Source organism: Pelobates fuscus, chromosome 4 (assembly GCF_036172605.1).
Source record: "Pelobates fuscus isolate aPelFus1 chromosome 4, aPelFus1.pri, whole genome shotgun sequence".
Taxonomy (NCBI): domain Eukaryota; kingdom Metazoa; phylum Chordata; class Amphibia; order Anura; family Pelobatidae; genus Pelobates; species Pelobates fuscus.
In genome coordinates, this window is record NC_086320.1 from 335,668,762 (window position 1) to 335,685,409 (window position 16,648).

A 16,648-nucleotide genomic window follows, 5' to 3' on the forward strand; every position below is an offset into this window, starting at 1 on the left:
AGAGAAGTGGACAATATGTCTGAAAGAGAAGACTGTTACACACTCTATTCATGCCGTCCTAACACCTTCAGAACAAGACATTTCAGCCACAGGTTTTTTTTTTTAGTTTTTTTTTAAAGTGTCATTAAAAAAAAAAGTTAAATGAGATTGGGGAGGGGGAATCTCCAATTTGGCTACAACTGACAACTAATATTTTTTCAATACATTCCACTTCACTGTCTAGTAAAGAAACTTTAATGCTCATGGCCATCACATCCATAAATGGTGTGCCCATGAGGACTGGTCCTTAACCCAGGTCAAATTAAAAGTGGGTTACATATTAAGGCACTGCTTAGAGAGAGGGAAAAAATACTAAAGCTGTAAAGGACAGCATGGATTATAGGCATCATAACAAAGCAGTTTCAGTGTACAGATCATGCCTCTGCAGTCTCACTGCTTAATTATTTGCCATTTAGGTGTTTAATCACTTGTTTTGGTTTACGGAACTGTAGTCACACCTCCCCTGGCTGTGACTCACATTCATGAAGATGTTAATTTACTTTAGAAGTTTGTATCTCCTGCTGGGTAAATTGAACTTGATACACACAGAAGGCCCCCTGCAGGGTCTAGCAGACCATTAGAGCAGGAGATAAGGCATTCTAGATTAAAACAGACTGGGCAATACAGGAACCTAAAATATCTAGGTTCTTTTTCAGGAAGTGTTTAGAAAGGCTATGTAAGTCTTATGCAGGGAGGTGTGACTAGGGCTGTATAAATAAAGTGATGCAACTCCTGAATTGCAGAGAAGTTAGCAGTGAATCTGCATTGGAATGTTCTATACGCCAAAAGCTGGTTCCTTAAGCTAAACTTGTTTTGTTACCTAGTGTCTTTTTAAAGGAATACTCCAAGCACCTTAAGCTCCCAAGTGCCCAGTGAGATCCAGGCAAGTTGTCAAACTGGTCTTAAACAGTTTATCCACTTACTCTGGTAGGGTGCCAGCGCACTCCTTAATTAACCTTTACAGCGGCTGTAGTTGGTTATGGTGCTTGAAAAGTTCCCTTTAATCATCTAGGAAATGTTATATGGAAAAATAAAATCACAAGCTCTAGCGACCTAGATTGCAGTTTTTAAAAATGTGACTTTCTTCTAAAAACTTTTAAGCATCCAAGCATTTTCCTGAACGTATGTTAATTTGAGTGACTACAACTCACGTTTCCCTCCTTTACAAACAAAACCAATTCCATATAACCTTTTCACATGTATTATACACATTGCATCTATCTGCACTCTTTGCAATTCATGGTTTAGTCCAGATGTGGCCTGCATTTCCCCTCCTATTTTGCCAACATTAAGGGAGCTGTAGTCCAACATCTGGAGTGCTGACGGTTGCTTACCACTTGTTTAATGTATGAACGCCATAGTGTTCACACGTGTGTAAACTGTTAAATGACAAATTAATTGCAAATCCTGTGTAAAATAGCCAAGCTGTAAATGTTTCAGTTTGGATCCTTTGATTTAAAGATTATATTTCCCTTGTCTGTTCTGTTTCCAGTTTAGTGAACAAAAAAACATTTACCTTGCTATATATTCAGGTTCAGTGTATTTATGGGAGATGTGTAGAAAGGATATACAAGGCTAAATACCTATCAATTCGCACTAAGTAAGTTGTCAAAAAAAAACAAAAACATAGCATATCTGATCACAAGACAGTTCCAAACCGGGTTTCTTTTAGTGTACAAATTCTTAGCTTTGTTTCAGATTTGCAGTTTACAAGTACAAGCAGATGAATGTTCGTTTTATGGATGTATTGTCTCTGCTGGGACCAAATTTCCAGTTGTGTCTAGCTGCATACATTTACAAGAGCATGCGGATACTGGGCACTCTGTATGGTCCCTGAAAAACAAATTCCCAGAACAAAAAAGTGTTTCATTTTGATGAACTATATTACAAAAGATAAAAACATTTTAACAGAAACTTCAACCAACTTTCTAATTTCATTTCTACCCTCCCAAGGTCTGTCAGCAATTCATAATTTTACAAAAACTACTTGGCCATATTTAAACTCAGAAACATATAACATCATAGGTACTAAAAGGTTAAGACAGGCTGGAGATTTACATATTCGTGTTGGGTATGCATTAACAAATGAAACCTGTCTGCAAATCCCAAGCTTGACAGTGCATTCTACACAGACCAGGAAGTAACAGACAAGACAATTGTGATGCTATAACATTTTGCACAAAAAAAAAAAAAACAACCATTCTCTTTAGAAAGCAAGAAGATGGTATGTATGTATAAAAAAAAAAAAAAGGTACTTTTTTAAAATCTGTTAATATGTGTGGTTTTGTTTCTTTATCCTTTTTCATAAGGTGCTGCTATTATTAAGGCTGCACATACATATCCCATCAGATTTATATTCATATTCTATTGAAATCCTCTGCATTTCTTATCCAATTTTTTGATGATGTAGAAATGTAACACTTGTTATGACTTGAGGGAACCCCCCCCCCCCCCCAAAAAAAACAAACTTATGTTCAATTAATTTTAAGAGTAGAGTCTAAGTTTGGAAGGATTAGAGGTTAACTGGCATGCACGCCAAAGTTAATGAGTGTGTCATCCAATTGATACTTGGCCTTTGATTTTTAGTTTAATTTTGGCATGATGCAAACATAGGAATAGAGTTTGGCATGTTTAATTTTATACGTAGGCAATAAAAAAAACAAGTTTACAGCTTTAAATGAGAACTAAAACTGGAATAAAACTTCTAATACAGAACACACGTTACAAATTATGTAATATAGATAAAGTTTCCCCCCCTCCCCCTCCAAATATAATTAAACGAATATTACCTGAAAACCACTGTTATCTTATTAATGCTAATTTTATAACACCCCGCCCCCTAAAAAAAAAAAAAATCATCATCATCGTTACCTGAACCAGCTAAGCATGTGTCCAGCATGACCACCATGTCGGCAGTTGTGACACCATGTAAACCAGTTGTTAAACTGTGCCACTTTCTTCTCCTTGCTGAGGTCCACTTTCTCATCAGATTTTGAGGTTCCTTAAAATATAAATTAATTTTGTAAACAAATGTTTTTCTTTTTGGAGTTATTAGTTTAAACACTGTTGAATCAGAAATAGCAGAACTAGAATAAATTTAGGAGGGCAGGGGAAACAACTTATGCACCTAGGTTCTTACTCGTGTTATGTATATATTCAAATAAACTATGCTGAAAAACTTACTGCAATTTTAAACCCAAAATAATTTTGGGATATCAGAGCTGTCTGGAAGAAAGGGCTGCAGTCCTTTAAATGTAGTGGTTGCGCAATTGCAGTAAGTTTAAAATGCCCTTGCACAACAGCATCGAGAATCCCTTGTAGGGTTGAATTAAGGGGAAAATTTGGGGAAAAGGTATACGTGGGGTATCATTGTACTCAAGCTATGCATTTGCAGTAGTGGAACACACATGGTCTGTGAATTTCCCCAAAATGAAACACGTGGGAACACCCCCACCCCTGCCTGCATACTTCATGTTCTTGTTACAAATACATACTTTTGAGTAGCAGGTTTGGATTTTGTGTTTACTATTGAAGTTGTAATCTTCATTTTAAAACCATAATTTACTTCTTGCAGTATTTGTTTTCGAACTTTTAAAAAATAATTGAAATCCAAGGCACATTGGGCATTTTAACAAATCAAGACTAATTAGTGAATCTATTTTTACGTTTTCCCATCACGGAAATTTTGGATTATAATTCCAAGTTAGTTACCAGGACTACTAGAGATAGGATTTCCCATATTGATGAGACAGAGAGCACAGCGAGGAAGAGGCTTGCGGCACCCTGGACAACTGGTAAACTTTGACTTGGTAGGGGATCCGCTGACTCCATACTGGCTGAATCCACGGCCTTGATGAGGTACTGATGAACAACTGTACGAGATTGACTTTCCACAGAAATTGCAGCTCACGAATACCTTAACATAGAAATAAACTTTAGTGGTAGAATCATTTAACTACTGGTTAAAACAGAAAAATGTGATACTGACCTGTGCTAGCGGCTTAGAGCTGGGGTCGAGTTTACTACGGTGAATATCAAACTCTGCTCTCTTGTGCCAAAACCTCCAAGCATCAAGAAGATTTCTGTAGCTCTCTATCCAATACTGAACTCTCTCATCCTTCAGAACATCTGATGGAGAACCCTTTAAAAACAAAAAACAGCAAGCCATCTTACTACAGTGTGCTTTAGTTTTATAAAAAATCAATATAATTCCAGAGCACACAATTCTGCAGCACAGACCAACACGTTGCAGTGAAAATTATACAAAAAAAAAAAAAAAATTGGGGGCAGGGGGAGGGTGAATTATACAAAAATAAAATAAAAATCAGAAAAAATAAACCCCACAACTATAAATGTTGCATGGGAAGAGTGTGTGTACACGAAGCCTATGGAAAGCACTTGATGTTCGGTTCTGTAAAGTAAGAATGTTACTTGCCAAAGCCCAGATAAAAACACCTCAGGCAGAATAGATAGGATTCCAAATCAAGTAACAAAACAAACCTGCAACATACAGTAACTGGCAGTCTGAACATCACCAGTCCTATCCACGTAACATTCCATCAGATCAACGCCATCTTTGGTCAGGCCCGTGAGCAAAATCCCCTCAAGATTTCCGGATTCCTTCATTTCATTGGTTAGTTTTTCAAGGTACCTGTTGAGCTACAAATATTTAAAGACAGTTCAAAATGTAGATTTAAGGAGGTCATTACAAAAATTGTGATTGCATCATATATAATACATATAATACAAATAATTTATTAAGCATTTCTCAAATGAAGGTTAGAATACACTAAAAAAAAAAAAAGAAAACCTCAAACAATACTGGCAGCATCATACACAGATCACCATTAAAATATCAAGAAAATGTAAAGTGTGCATACAGCACCTCTGTTAGATGCCAGAGACATCGCAGCAACATTTCAGCAACCCTGAAGAGCAGCTGAGATAAAGCAGTAAAGTACGTATTATTCATCATGATCAATACTTAAATTGTGTTTATTGTGGTGAAAAAACAAGGATAAGTCACTTCCTCTTTAAGGGTTACTCTATACACTAAGCTAGCTGACGTGGCTGTAGAGCACAGACCTAGTCAGTGCAAAATGTTAGCATGAAACAGGATCATTTCAAAAACATTTGGAATTTTTAACTAGGGTGTAGTTTCACCTTTGATTCCTATTCGGTAACTCAAAACCATTTCCAGTCTGGCTATATCACATTTTATCCAAATATTGTGTGCAGATAAAGCACACAAAAAAAATCCCACCAAGATTAGTTCTCTTCTTTTAAAGTGAACCAGGCTATGTGTAAAGCGGACCTCAGCTGTGGTGTGGCTGCGGCCAGTTTATCTCCCAAGAGCAGTTCCACTCATCATGTAATATAAGTGGAACAGTTATGTAAACAACTTACCCAATAAACATCTGCTCTGGATGGGCTTAAGGGATATGACTCTCTACCCGGTGTAGGAGATCTGTCTGTAGGTGAATCCACTAAACAGTGCATTGAGGGAACATTTAAAAACGTTTTGTTTCCTTTTTTGTGTGCATACAATACACGGTCTATGTTTTACCCAATTGTTTCCCTTTAATCTTACCTGTGTATCATTAAGGAACAAGCAAGCAAACGCTACCCGATCCCTCACTGCCATAGTATTCTCATACTGAAAGAGGGAAAAAAAAATAAAAATACAATTAAATGCAAGCAGAAGGTAAGAGTGAGTAGCTCATTTACAAATTAATAGTAAAATAAATAAGAATTAAAGAAAAAAATATGACTTGCCAAAACCCCATCATAGTTGCCTGGTTCGCTTGTGAGAAAAGCAAACATAACACAGAGGTAAGGGTTGTTGAGCTGTAATCGGAGAGTACTGCACATTTCTCTCCACAAGGAGTTCTTCTCATCGGTATAGCCAGATAATGCCATAGCTACAACATTTAGGTTCAGGTCTGCTGTGAAGAAAAATTGAAAAAAAAAAAAAGATATACAATATAACAATGGCTAATATCTTCATCTAAACAAGCTATAGTAAAATAGTACATTTAGCTGCAATAACTTTGTGACTTTTTGAAAGCCAAGGTAGACATGTGACAAGAACATTAAAACAACTCATACAATAGGTGAGAGCAAACCCCACACACAATGGATACTACCACTATAAATCTTGAGAGTAGTGGATATTTTCACTTCTAGTCTGTAATAAAGACCATAGTGTAGTATGTACAGTATAAATAATAGATAAGACCAAACTGGTCAAATTCACATTTTGTTATTAATGAGTTCAAGAGGAAACGCTTATTGGGAGCAGAGATCCAGAGGTTACTACCTGTAAAGAGCGCTAGGAGTCTGAGCCTGCTAACCATTAGGCTCAGCAAAATGTGAGTTTGACCAGTTTGGTCTTATTATTTATACTGTACATATTACACTATGGTCCATGTTCTATGTTTATATTACAGACCATAAATAAAATATCCACTACTGTCAAGATTTAAAGTGTTAGTATCCACTGTGTGTGGTGTTTGTGCTCACCTATTGTAGGAGTGGTTTTAAAGGAGCACTATAGGGCCATAAATATAGGTTTGTGTTCCTGACCCTAGTGTTAAAACCACGATCTAGCTCCCCTGGCCCTCTCTTGCCTCCCTAAATCTTACTTGTATTCAAGTCTGAAGCTGCTGGCTCTGCCCCTGTCTGCCTAAGACTTGCAAGCCATCTGCCAACATCATCAGAAGTGTTATTCTGAGCCAATCACAATGCTACCCGTAGGATTGGCGGGGACTGAAGGAGGCAGATTAGGGGCAAAGCCAACACAAGTCAAACACAGCCCTATCCAATCAGCATCTCCTCATTGAAATGAATTGAATCAATTAATCTCTATGAGGAAAGTTCAGTGTCTGCATGCAGAGGGAGGAGACACTGAATGTTTGGATGCATTTAAGGCAGCCATGACCCAGGAAGGATCTCTCACAGCTATCTGAGGAGTGGCCAGTGTTTACTGCAAAAAGCCTGAAGGTAATGATTCTACTCACCAGAACAAATTCAATAAGCTGTAGTTGTTCTGGTGACTATAGTGTCCCTTTAATGTAAAGTGTGTTTATTTTGAGTGACTAAAACACTGGTGATAGTAGCTACACCGATTGTATTAATAGCGCTTTATTCCTGCACATTTTTAAAGTGACAAGAACATAGTTACACCACACACCCAAATTCAGTTTTTAGTTTTTTTTCCTTTTAGGGTCTGTAATAATATTTACAGTGGAACAAAATAAATAAAAAATCCACACCTTTTCCTGTGGATGCACCCTTATTCAAAATCTGTATTGCACGGCGAATATCTAAATTAAACAGTGCAATAGCAGCTGCTCTCTCCCACAGGGTCTGTAATAATATTTACAGTGGAACAAAATAAATAAAAAATCCACACACCTTTTCCTGTGGATGCACCCTTATTCAAAATCTGTATTGCACGGCGAATATCTAAATTAAACAGTGCAATAGCAGCTGCTCTCTCCCACAGGGTCTGTAATAATATTTACAGTGGAACAAAATAAATAAAAAATCCACACACCTTTTCCTGTGGATGCACCCTTATTCAAAATCTGTATTGCACGGCGAATATCTAAATTAAACAGTGCAATAGCAGCTGCTCTCTCCCACTCTCCATCCTGTTCCAGAGTGTTCAAAAATGGTTCCATGTCCGGATCATTTCCTTTCTTCCTCCAACCACAAAGCTGCAGAGCCAAGCATCTCTCCTCACTGGAATAGTGTATCACTTCAGCTTGTTTATCCGAGCCACTCCAGCTGTGTTTGAAACTCTCTGAAGTTCCTTAAAGAAAAGAAAACATCTATTTCAGAAAATAAGTCACAAGTCAAGGACTGTGCAATTTCACACACACAAACACATACAATACCTAAATTTCTGCACATCATGCATCTTACTGTGCTGGTTTAAAGGGTTACGCTAACCACCATGGCCACATCTCCTTTCAGATGTAATCACAGTGGTTGATATTTGTATGTGCTTGATGTTCTGCACTTGGAGAAAACTGCATTTTTGTGCTGGGGGGCTAGTTGCACGACTAGCACATGTGACTTAGGCTGCCTAATGTCAATTCTGTGCAAAAATGAGCTTCTCCCTTTCAGCGTCAGTGTACCCTCCCTCTTTCATTTGAGCTTCCTCCCTCTTTCATTTGAGCTTTTCCCTCTTCCCTATAAGGCATTACATTTATTTTTAAATATTCCACTCCTTCTGTTCACCCTGCCGCTCCTCTCCCCAGCCCAGAGCAAACAGCACGCTGAGCAGGTAAAAAAGGTCCAAATAAAATTAAAGTATAAACCTAACTTGACCCATACACTATACAGATGAAAACGCCATCACCTTTATTTCCCATCCCCGATATCCTAAGTAATCCTGTGTTGTAAAAATGCACTAGTAGAGCCCTCACCCATTGCATCGGATAGATTAAATTTTTTTTTTTTTTTTTTTAAATGTAAATTAATTTGCGGCAGACTTATACATATTAATATTGGTTTCACACACAGAGCTTTGAAAATAAGAACGGTTTTCCGATTTGAACTGGATTTCTTAGTCTTGAAGAAACTGAAACACTGACTTTGTAGCTTACAACAACCATTAGATGAAGATTAAAAGGTTAAAGTTACCGCTATAAGCAAAGATTCCTTCAATTGAACTCCCGCTGTGTTGGCCTCTTGCTGTACACATGCCCGAAAAAATTATTTAAATGGTAAAAATAAGTGATTGAGGGATTAAGCAAATAGTTTCTTATACAACATGCACTGAAAGCAATAGTATTCTCGTAACAAATACCAGACGAACAGTTTCAGTGATCTCACCTACGGATGACTTTGTGATTGCCTTAATACCAGCATAAACCAATGCCGCTTTGTTGGTTGAAACTTTCTGGTCTAAATCTTCAGCATACTGCTTCATAAGTACAGAAGTGTATAGGAAATAAGACACAGATATGCATGATATGTATGCACACAAAACAAATGTTCCTTGCGCGAAGAAAAAAAATATATAATATATATATATATATATATATATATATATATATATATATCACGTTACATTTATGAGGCAATGCTTAAAAAAAAAAAAAAAACAAAAAAAAAAAACGCAAGAATCATTTCCTAAAGAATACTATATGCACACAGTAGATACATTGTTAGACACAGATTTGCACACACCAGTCAAGCCATAAAGACTCCCTCCCCCCCATAGAAATCTCACATTTGCAGTGCTGTTACTACTTCTTGGTGGGCACAAGCAAAGGAGTTAAGAAATAGCACTGCAAATTTGGTATTTCTGTGAAAAAAGAAAAACAAGTCTTATGGCATGACTGGTGCGCGCAGATCTGTGTCTAACAAGGTGTTACTATCCACTGACTTCAGGTGGAAGGTGTTTTCAATCAATCACTTTTTTGTTTTGGTGTACAGATTACGTCAGTTTTATCCCCCATACAATGTAAAACAACCATACCTTTGTCAAATCAAAAGTCTTCACATTCAACATTATACACAGTAGGACAACATCAAACTCGTTCAGTATATCTCCTAGCACATCAGACTGGCTGAATGGAGCCATTGCCCCTCATGCATTCTGTGTCCCCAATACCGCTTTCTAATTACATTGGTAATCATGATGATCTCACTGAAGCGAGGAGACTGTCCCAATTATGGATTACAAGCAAGTGTAAGAGAAAATATATAAATACAAAAATAAACATTTTTACTTTGTAATTTAAAAAAAAGAGGGAGGGCAGTAATAAATGGTAATAAAAGTAATAGATTCTACAATATTTGCATTTTATGTACTTTGTATGTAGGCATTATGCGCTATGGAAGCGTATTTTCACAATTTATTTTGTATGGTTATTTATTATTATTATTATTATTAACCTCCCTAACCCCAAAAATAATTCTCAGCAATTCATAAAGCCCAAGATTTTTTAATGATATAGTCATTTTCAGAATGAACTCTGCTTTAGTACAGACAGTGTTATCTTAATCTTTTCACAAAACCTAATATTTGTTGACAGTCCAGGTATGTCATGCAATAAAGAAGTTAACTTGTTTGCACATATGGACATTCCAAAGGGCACACAAAAGGGCCATTGTTTATGGCATAAAACTTACTGCAGAAGATTATTCACTGTGAATCCCCTAGGACCTCATCTAAGTAAAACGCTCAAGGCCCTAGAATTTGGAATACCAAAGAAACATGCTATTGATTTGACACATATAGCTTTCCGTCAAACCAAGTTTGTGAATAGTCTACCAGTGAAGTCAAGAAGGATTCCTCAAGGAGACAGTGAAAGCGTACTAAATGAATGATCAAGTGCTGGGTTACATCAGGGAGTATTAATTTTAGTTCAAAGGCAAGTTAGGTTGCCCCCACCCTCAGGGTCCAACTCCCGCTGGGCTCAAGGGGGCTCAATGGGTTTGACACTTGCCTTTCTCTCCTCCTGCTGACGTTAGCGCTGAATGCGCATGCGCATAAAGAGCCGCACGCGCATTCAGACAGTCCATAGGAAAGCATTTCTCAATGCTTTCCTATGGACGTCCAGCGTCTTCTCACTGTGATTTTCACAGTGAGAACCACGGAAGCGCCTCTAGCGGCTGTCACTGAGACAGCCACTAGAGGCTGGATTAACCCTAGTGTAAACACAGCATTTTCTCTGAAACTGCTATGTTTACAGTTGCAGGGTTAAAACCTGGGGCACTTGGCACCCAGACAACTTCATTGAGATGAAGTGGTCTGGGTGCCTATAGTGGTCTTTTAATCTATTAACAAGGTGAATTCCTAAAATAACCCTATATGTATGGCTTCTATTGCCCTGCCATACAATATACAAATCTAAACATTTTATTGTCAACCAGTAATCCAGAAATCAGGTGAAAGTTAAAATTTCTGCTTCAGGTAAGAATACCACTAGTGTGCGCATGCATCACAAGAAATGCCATTAAAAGGTATACTTAACTGAAAGGTGCACCCCAACCAGCAACATGGAGTGCTCACACAGACATTGCCTTTGCATGTTAGGTGGCTCCGCAAGCCAAATCACATTCCACGATTAACAATGTGCAGGTGCACACTAGTAATTGTGGGATATCCATCTTTGAGCAGGACGGCAATACATGCAGCCACTCATGGAAGTTCTAGAAGAAGAAGTAGTTCACTTTCTACAGTAGAAAGTAAGTCCAACTCTCAGAAACCCTAAAATAAATATCTATCTCCTGAATTTGTCGGAGGGGGTTACCCGGCCTATAAACATACAGGCCATCACTTTCACTAGGCAGAAACCTCCTGGTTCAGCCCACCTACCACTCCCTTTTCAAGTTATTCATTTTGGTAGGCCCTCTTTACTTACAGGCCTTCACGAACATCAGTTTCAGCACACCACAACCGATTTATACCATCATCAATGCCACTACTCTGCTTACTGAATATAATATCTAGATCTATATCCAGCATGAACATAGCAAAAACCTGATTGGCAAAAATTGTATTTTTAAACAATCCAGTGGAAAGGATATAATGCAGGGTGTACCAAAGGGATTTTAGCTGAAGGTCTTCATTTCCTGCCAGAAGGTGGTTTCTCCAGACCTGCTCAGTATCGAGGCCATACCGGGATAAAGCTCTGAGTCTCATTTTAGTAGCGATATCTCTATCTGAAGAGGTAGATTTTCCTTCCTCTGTGCATTCATACAGCTGCCTACTGCAAGCCCACATTAATGAAGTTGTGGGACTCCAAGCTAAAGAAATCCTTTCAAATACAGTGAAGTCTGACATTGCCCTGTTAGGAGTCACCACTACCATTCGGTTTTGACTTGTTGGATGCCAAGCAAATGATGCTATATAGTTATCACATGGTTGGACACTTCTTTCGATGATCGTGGGTTCTGTTTCATCACCAATGGGTGTGGGAGTGTGCTGCATATCATAAAGTCTAATTATATTACTGTCTCTGGTTAAGGTAGCAAGTAATCCAGTCCTTGTTGGGCACCAGGCTACTTTTGTCAAAGGTTTTGGTTGCTCTGTCAATGTCAAAACTGGCTTTTCAAATTTCCGTAGGTCCCAGATGACAACTTGCCCTTCAAAAAATGAAGCAACTCTGTCTTGGAAATGTGGATCCACAGTTACCCCTTGGACTGCTTTTGTATTTACAAACATTTTTTGATTTGTATTTCTCAGATCAAATATAGCTAGGTTACGATGCATCCCTGCTAAGAGCAGCTTTTGGTCTCTTGGAAGCCAACAAAGAGAAAGACAGGCATCGTTTTGGCCCAAGTCATACAGAGACTTTGTCACTACCCCCAAAGTTTCACTCTCCCCAGTTGAAAGTCTAACTTTTTCCATTGAAGTTGTTACATCTGGAGTGTATTTGCTACTTATATCCCATATCAAAACTGAAAAATCAGCCCGGTGTTTATCTAATCCAGCTGCTAGCCAATTACTGTCGAGGGGATTCCAAGCCAGGGTGTTGCATTGACGTGCATGCTTTGGGACAAATTCCTTTCCAATTAAATCTTTACATTTAGAATTGTGATCCTGGCCCAGACTAGTTAAGACAATTCTGCCATTGGCCTGTCCGACTGCTAGAAGGCATTCAGGGTCATACTTTGGATACCAAGCAACACATTTCATGTAAGGTGCTTCAGAATTTATTGCCAACAATGTGGCGGTGGTCTCTTCAGAAAGCCGTAGAGAGCCTGCTTTCAATTCAGAGCTGGAGCTGGCTGCTGACTCTATGTGGTAGAGGCTGAGCTCAGAATCACACACAACAAACCTGTCCACATGATGGGGTGCCCAAAGAATATCAGGCTTGCACCCACTCATTTTTCCAACTCAGGGAAGTTGAACAATTTCAAAATAATTTCCACCAACGATTCTGAAACGAAACACAAAGTTGTGTTAACTAATTAAACTTGTACAAGCATATCAAAGCAGGAAACACACATGACCATCTCAAATAATATACCGTATTTTTCGCTCCATAAGACGCACCTCACCATAAGACGCACCTAGTTTTTAGAGGAAGAAACCCAGAAAACAATATATTCTGAACAAACTGTCCCATAGTGTTTCTTACTATGGGACAGTTTGTTCAGAATATTTTTTTTCTCCCCTGTCCCATAGTGTCCCCCCTCCCATAGTCTTCTCCCACCCCCTCCCCATAGTCTTCTCCCACCCCCTCCCCATAGTCTTCTCCCACCCCCTCCCCATAGTCTTCTCCCACCCCCTCCCCATAGTCTTCATCCCTCCCCTCCCCATAGTCTTCATCCCTCCCCTCCCCATAGTCTTCATCCCTCCCCTCCCCATAGTCTTTACCCCCCCTCCCCTCCCCATAGTCTTTACCCCCCCTCCCCTCCCCATAGTCTTTACCCCCCCTCCCCATAGTCTTCATCCCCTCCCCTCCCCATAGTCTTCATCCCCCCTCCCCTCCCCATAGTCTTCATCCCCCCTCCCCTCCCCATAGTCTTCATCCCCCCTCCCCTCCCCATAGTCTTCATCCCCCCTCCCCTCCCCATAGTCTTCATCCCCCCTCCCCTCCCCATAGTCTTCATCCCCCCTCCCCTCCCCATAGTCTTCATCCCCCCTCCCCTCCCCATAGTCTTCATCCCCCCTCCCCTCCCCATAGTCTTCATCCCCCCTCCCCTCCCCATAGTCTTCATCCCCCCTCCCCTCCCCATAGTCTTCATCCCCCCTCCCCTCCCCATAGTCTTCATCCCCCCTCCCCTCCCCATAGTCTTCATCCCCCCTCCCCTCCCCATAGTCTGCATCCCCCCTCCCCTCCCCATAGTCTGCATCCCCCCTCCCCTCCCCTCCCCATAATCTTCTCTTGTCTCCCATACTGTCCCCCTCCCCTTGTCCCATAATTACTTACCTGTCTTGTAGCGTTTCTCGGCAGCACAGGGCGCACCGCGGTACTGGAACTTGAATTTCATGTTCCGGTTTCCGGCGGGACTGAAAGGAAGTGCGCACACTGAGCTGAGTGCGCACTTCCTTTCAGTCCCGCCGGAAACCGGAACATGAAATTAAAGTTCCACTACCGCGGTGCGCCCTGTGCTGCCGGCCAACGCTGCAAGACAGGTAAGTAAAACTTCATATTCGCTCCATAAGACGCACAGACATTTCCCCTCACTTTTGAGGGGGAAAAAAGTGCGTCTTATGGAGCGAAAAATACGGTATTATATACACGCCAGGAAGAGGTTTCAACAGTCAGGAAAATAGAATTGGTGCTATACTATACTTTCTAACTTTTTACGAAATAAGATCTCCATCAATTATACTTACCAGATAGGATAAGTGGAACTGCAGAATTGTTTAAAATATGTGGCAGGTAAAAAGATACAGTGGGTAGGGAATCACGGACGTGTCTGCCTCGCACCACACCTTATGCAATAATCATAGGTACTTGATGTATCTATTCGACAGCTTAATGGAGCATCATTTAATAGGTCCACCACAAATCCACATCAGATGGGTATAGAAATTTAAAGGAACGTTAATAGGTCGTTAGGTTTCCTATTTTTTCATATATACCCTTTGGTTAATCTATGATACTTGTCCAGCGCTCCACTTTCATAATATTTCTCACTATATTACACAATGGTTTAACATAATTATCACAGACCGTAAAAATACAGTTTTTCCACATATCCTGTAACTTTAAAACCATACATCAAATCTTCATAAAAATTACATATTTAAACTCAGCATACTTTAAACATAAACACTCTCAATAATCATACAAATCCCCCCAGTAGATAAAAAGATAGCCTGAAGTCCTTTATGACTGACCGCAAGCAAATTTTCATGCCCAAAACAGTTCCATGGTCGAATCTTCGAATGGGATTTAGTCTCCAGCCGCGGTGTCGAAGAAGGTACGGGTCGGCGGTGTTCGTGCAATTGGGTAGCCGCAAACAGTTCCATAGATTTGGCTGCACACACCGCTGACCGCGTTTGCATGAATTAAAATGGCCGCCGCCACGTGTTCCTTTGTCGAATGGCGGCGACTTAGACGACTTCGGCTGCAGCCGAAGTGCCATATAAAAATTGTCAATCCTTCCCCACAGTATTTAAAGGGCCAGAATGAGTGACATACACTCTGGTATAGCCAAATACTGTTTTTTAAATGGCCCAATCTCCCAGGGCCATAATCCAAAGGCAGCAGGCGGGCAACAAGGCTTCTCCAATGCAATGTGGCGAGATTGCTCTCGTCACAAACATTTTTAGGGATGTGGACTTTGGAGTGAGTACAATCTTGAGTATATTTATTAATGGAGAAATAATTTCTTGAGGGAGCATTTCTAGTATAGGTGAAAGGTGAGGATTAGAGAGTTTGTTTTAAAAGTAATTCTGAGTGGTCCGACAGAACTTGAATGGGTTGACCAGCAATAAGTGTAATTCACATGCACCCAGTACAAAATACATTAGATTTCATTAATCTCATCTGTTGCTTTTTGGATCATGACTAAGATGATTAACATAAGGAAATATGAAATGCATCTGAATTCTACCTACTGCCAGTCAGCACTTTCAGACCCTTCCTGACAGAACAAGGAATTCATAAAGTCTATAAAAAACAGATGCAGAAGTACTCACCCCTCCCCCATGTCAGGCAGCTCAGGAAAAAAAAAAAAGGTGTCCACAACAACACACACACACACACACACACCATACAGTTCCCCCTTTACATAATTTTTTCACACTAAAGGCAATATTGCAGGGCAATAAATTATTTCAACAAAGTCCTAAAAAGCATACATTCTACATAAAAATAAAGGTGTCCCTAAGGTCAAAGGGCAAACTGACAAAAACAATACTTTTGCATGAAATCTGTATTTTGATTTTTTTTTTTTTAAATGTTGTTTAAAAGTACAATAATACTAAGTGAAGCTTTTAAAGTGGTGTAAGGGGTGTCTGTCTGTGTCTGACAAACTTTGCTCTAGTACATGAATGCTGTATACACGTGTATTCGGGTATAGAGGGGTACACATTGCTAATACCCAGATTAACCCCTTAGAGTCCAGTCACTGACATGTCATAGAGCAGCAGGGTGCCATGTGTGTTACCTTGGCTGTGTGATGGCGGAAGCCCCCTAAGCCAGCAGCGGTCACCCACTCAGCAGCTTTTTAACCAGGCCCCACCCTGGTCGGACTCATTGGGTGTCAGCCTCCGGGCACGAGAGGGTTAACGAAAATCCCGCAACACTGAGCGACAACAAGCGTCCGCCAGAGCAGCGGTCCGCGGTGATGACGTCAGGGCGCAGGGGGGCGTGGTTTTTGTCCAATGTGGCTCTGAGCTACGGGGGGGGGGGGAGCTCAGGTGGACCCGCCCCACTGCTGGCATGGTGTTACAACAGCCATAATGGAGTCTGGCAAAAGCATCATGGGAGCTGTTGCTGTTCGGTTGCAAGCCTGTTTGGGCAGAACCCTCTTCAGCTCTAACTGTGCCAGTATTCCATGTTTTGATAGAATATGTTCTGCCTTGCAGAATATGTGTGCGCCGTATAATAGCGTACAGCGCTGCGGAGTAAGTTGGTGCTATATAAATACACCCCAAATAATAATATTAACAATTGTAATTTCA

General features: G+C 40.1%; 1 protein-coding gene across 1 annotated transcript; it reads right to left on the reverse strand.

Annotated features, from left to right (window-relative positions):
* Positions 1-1,701: 1,701 nt before the first annotated feature.
* Positions 1,702-16,327, reverse strand: MIOS (meiosis regulator for oocyte development). The gene is made up of 11 exons (XM_063452428.1): positions 16,132-16,327; positions 11,590-12,944; positions 8,884-8,982; positions 7,598-7,855; positions 5,815-5,984; positions 5,630-5,695; positions 4,540-4,698; positions 4,028-4,180; positions 3,751-3,955; positions 2,911-3,040; positions 1,702-1,872 (listed from the first exon to the last, which is right to left on the reverse strand). Exons 2-11 carry the CDS (start codon positions 12,890-12,892, stop codon positions 1,776-1,778), a joined length of 2,640 nt encoding a protein of 879 aa, XP_063308498.1. The 5' UTR covers positions 12,893-12,944; positions 16,132-16,327; the 3' UTR covers positions 1,702-1,775.
* Between the last annotated feature and the right edge of the window lie 321 nt (positions 16,328-16,648).

Excerpts from the sequence above, each read along its gene's own strand:
- MIOS (XM_063452428.1), bottom strand. The coding sequence starts at position 12,892 with ATGAGTGGGTGCAAGCCTGATATTCTTTGGGCACCCCATCATGTGGAC. Across the intron at positions 5,696-5,814 it reads GCAACTATGATGGGGTTTTG|TATGAGAATACTATGGCAGT; the intron begins GCAAGTCATATT and ends TCCCTCTTTCAG. Across the intron at positions 4,699-5,629 it reads TGTTCCTTAATGATACACAG|CTCAACAGGTACCTTGAAAA; the intron begins GTAAGATTAAAG and ends AAATATTTGTAG.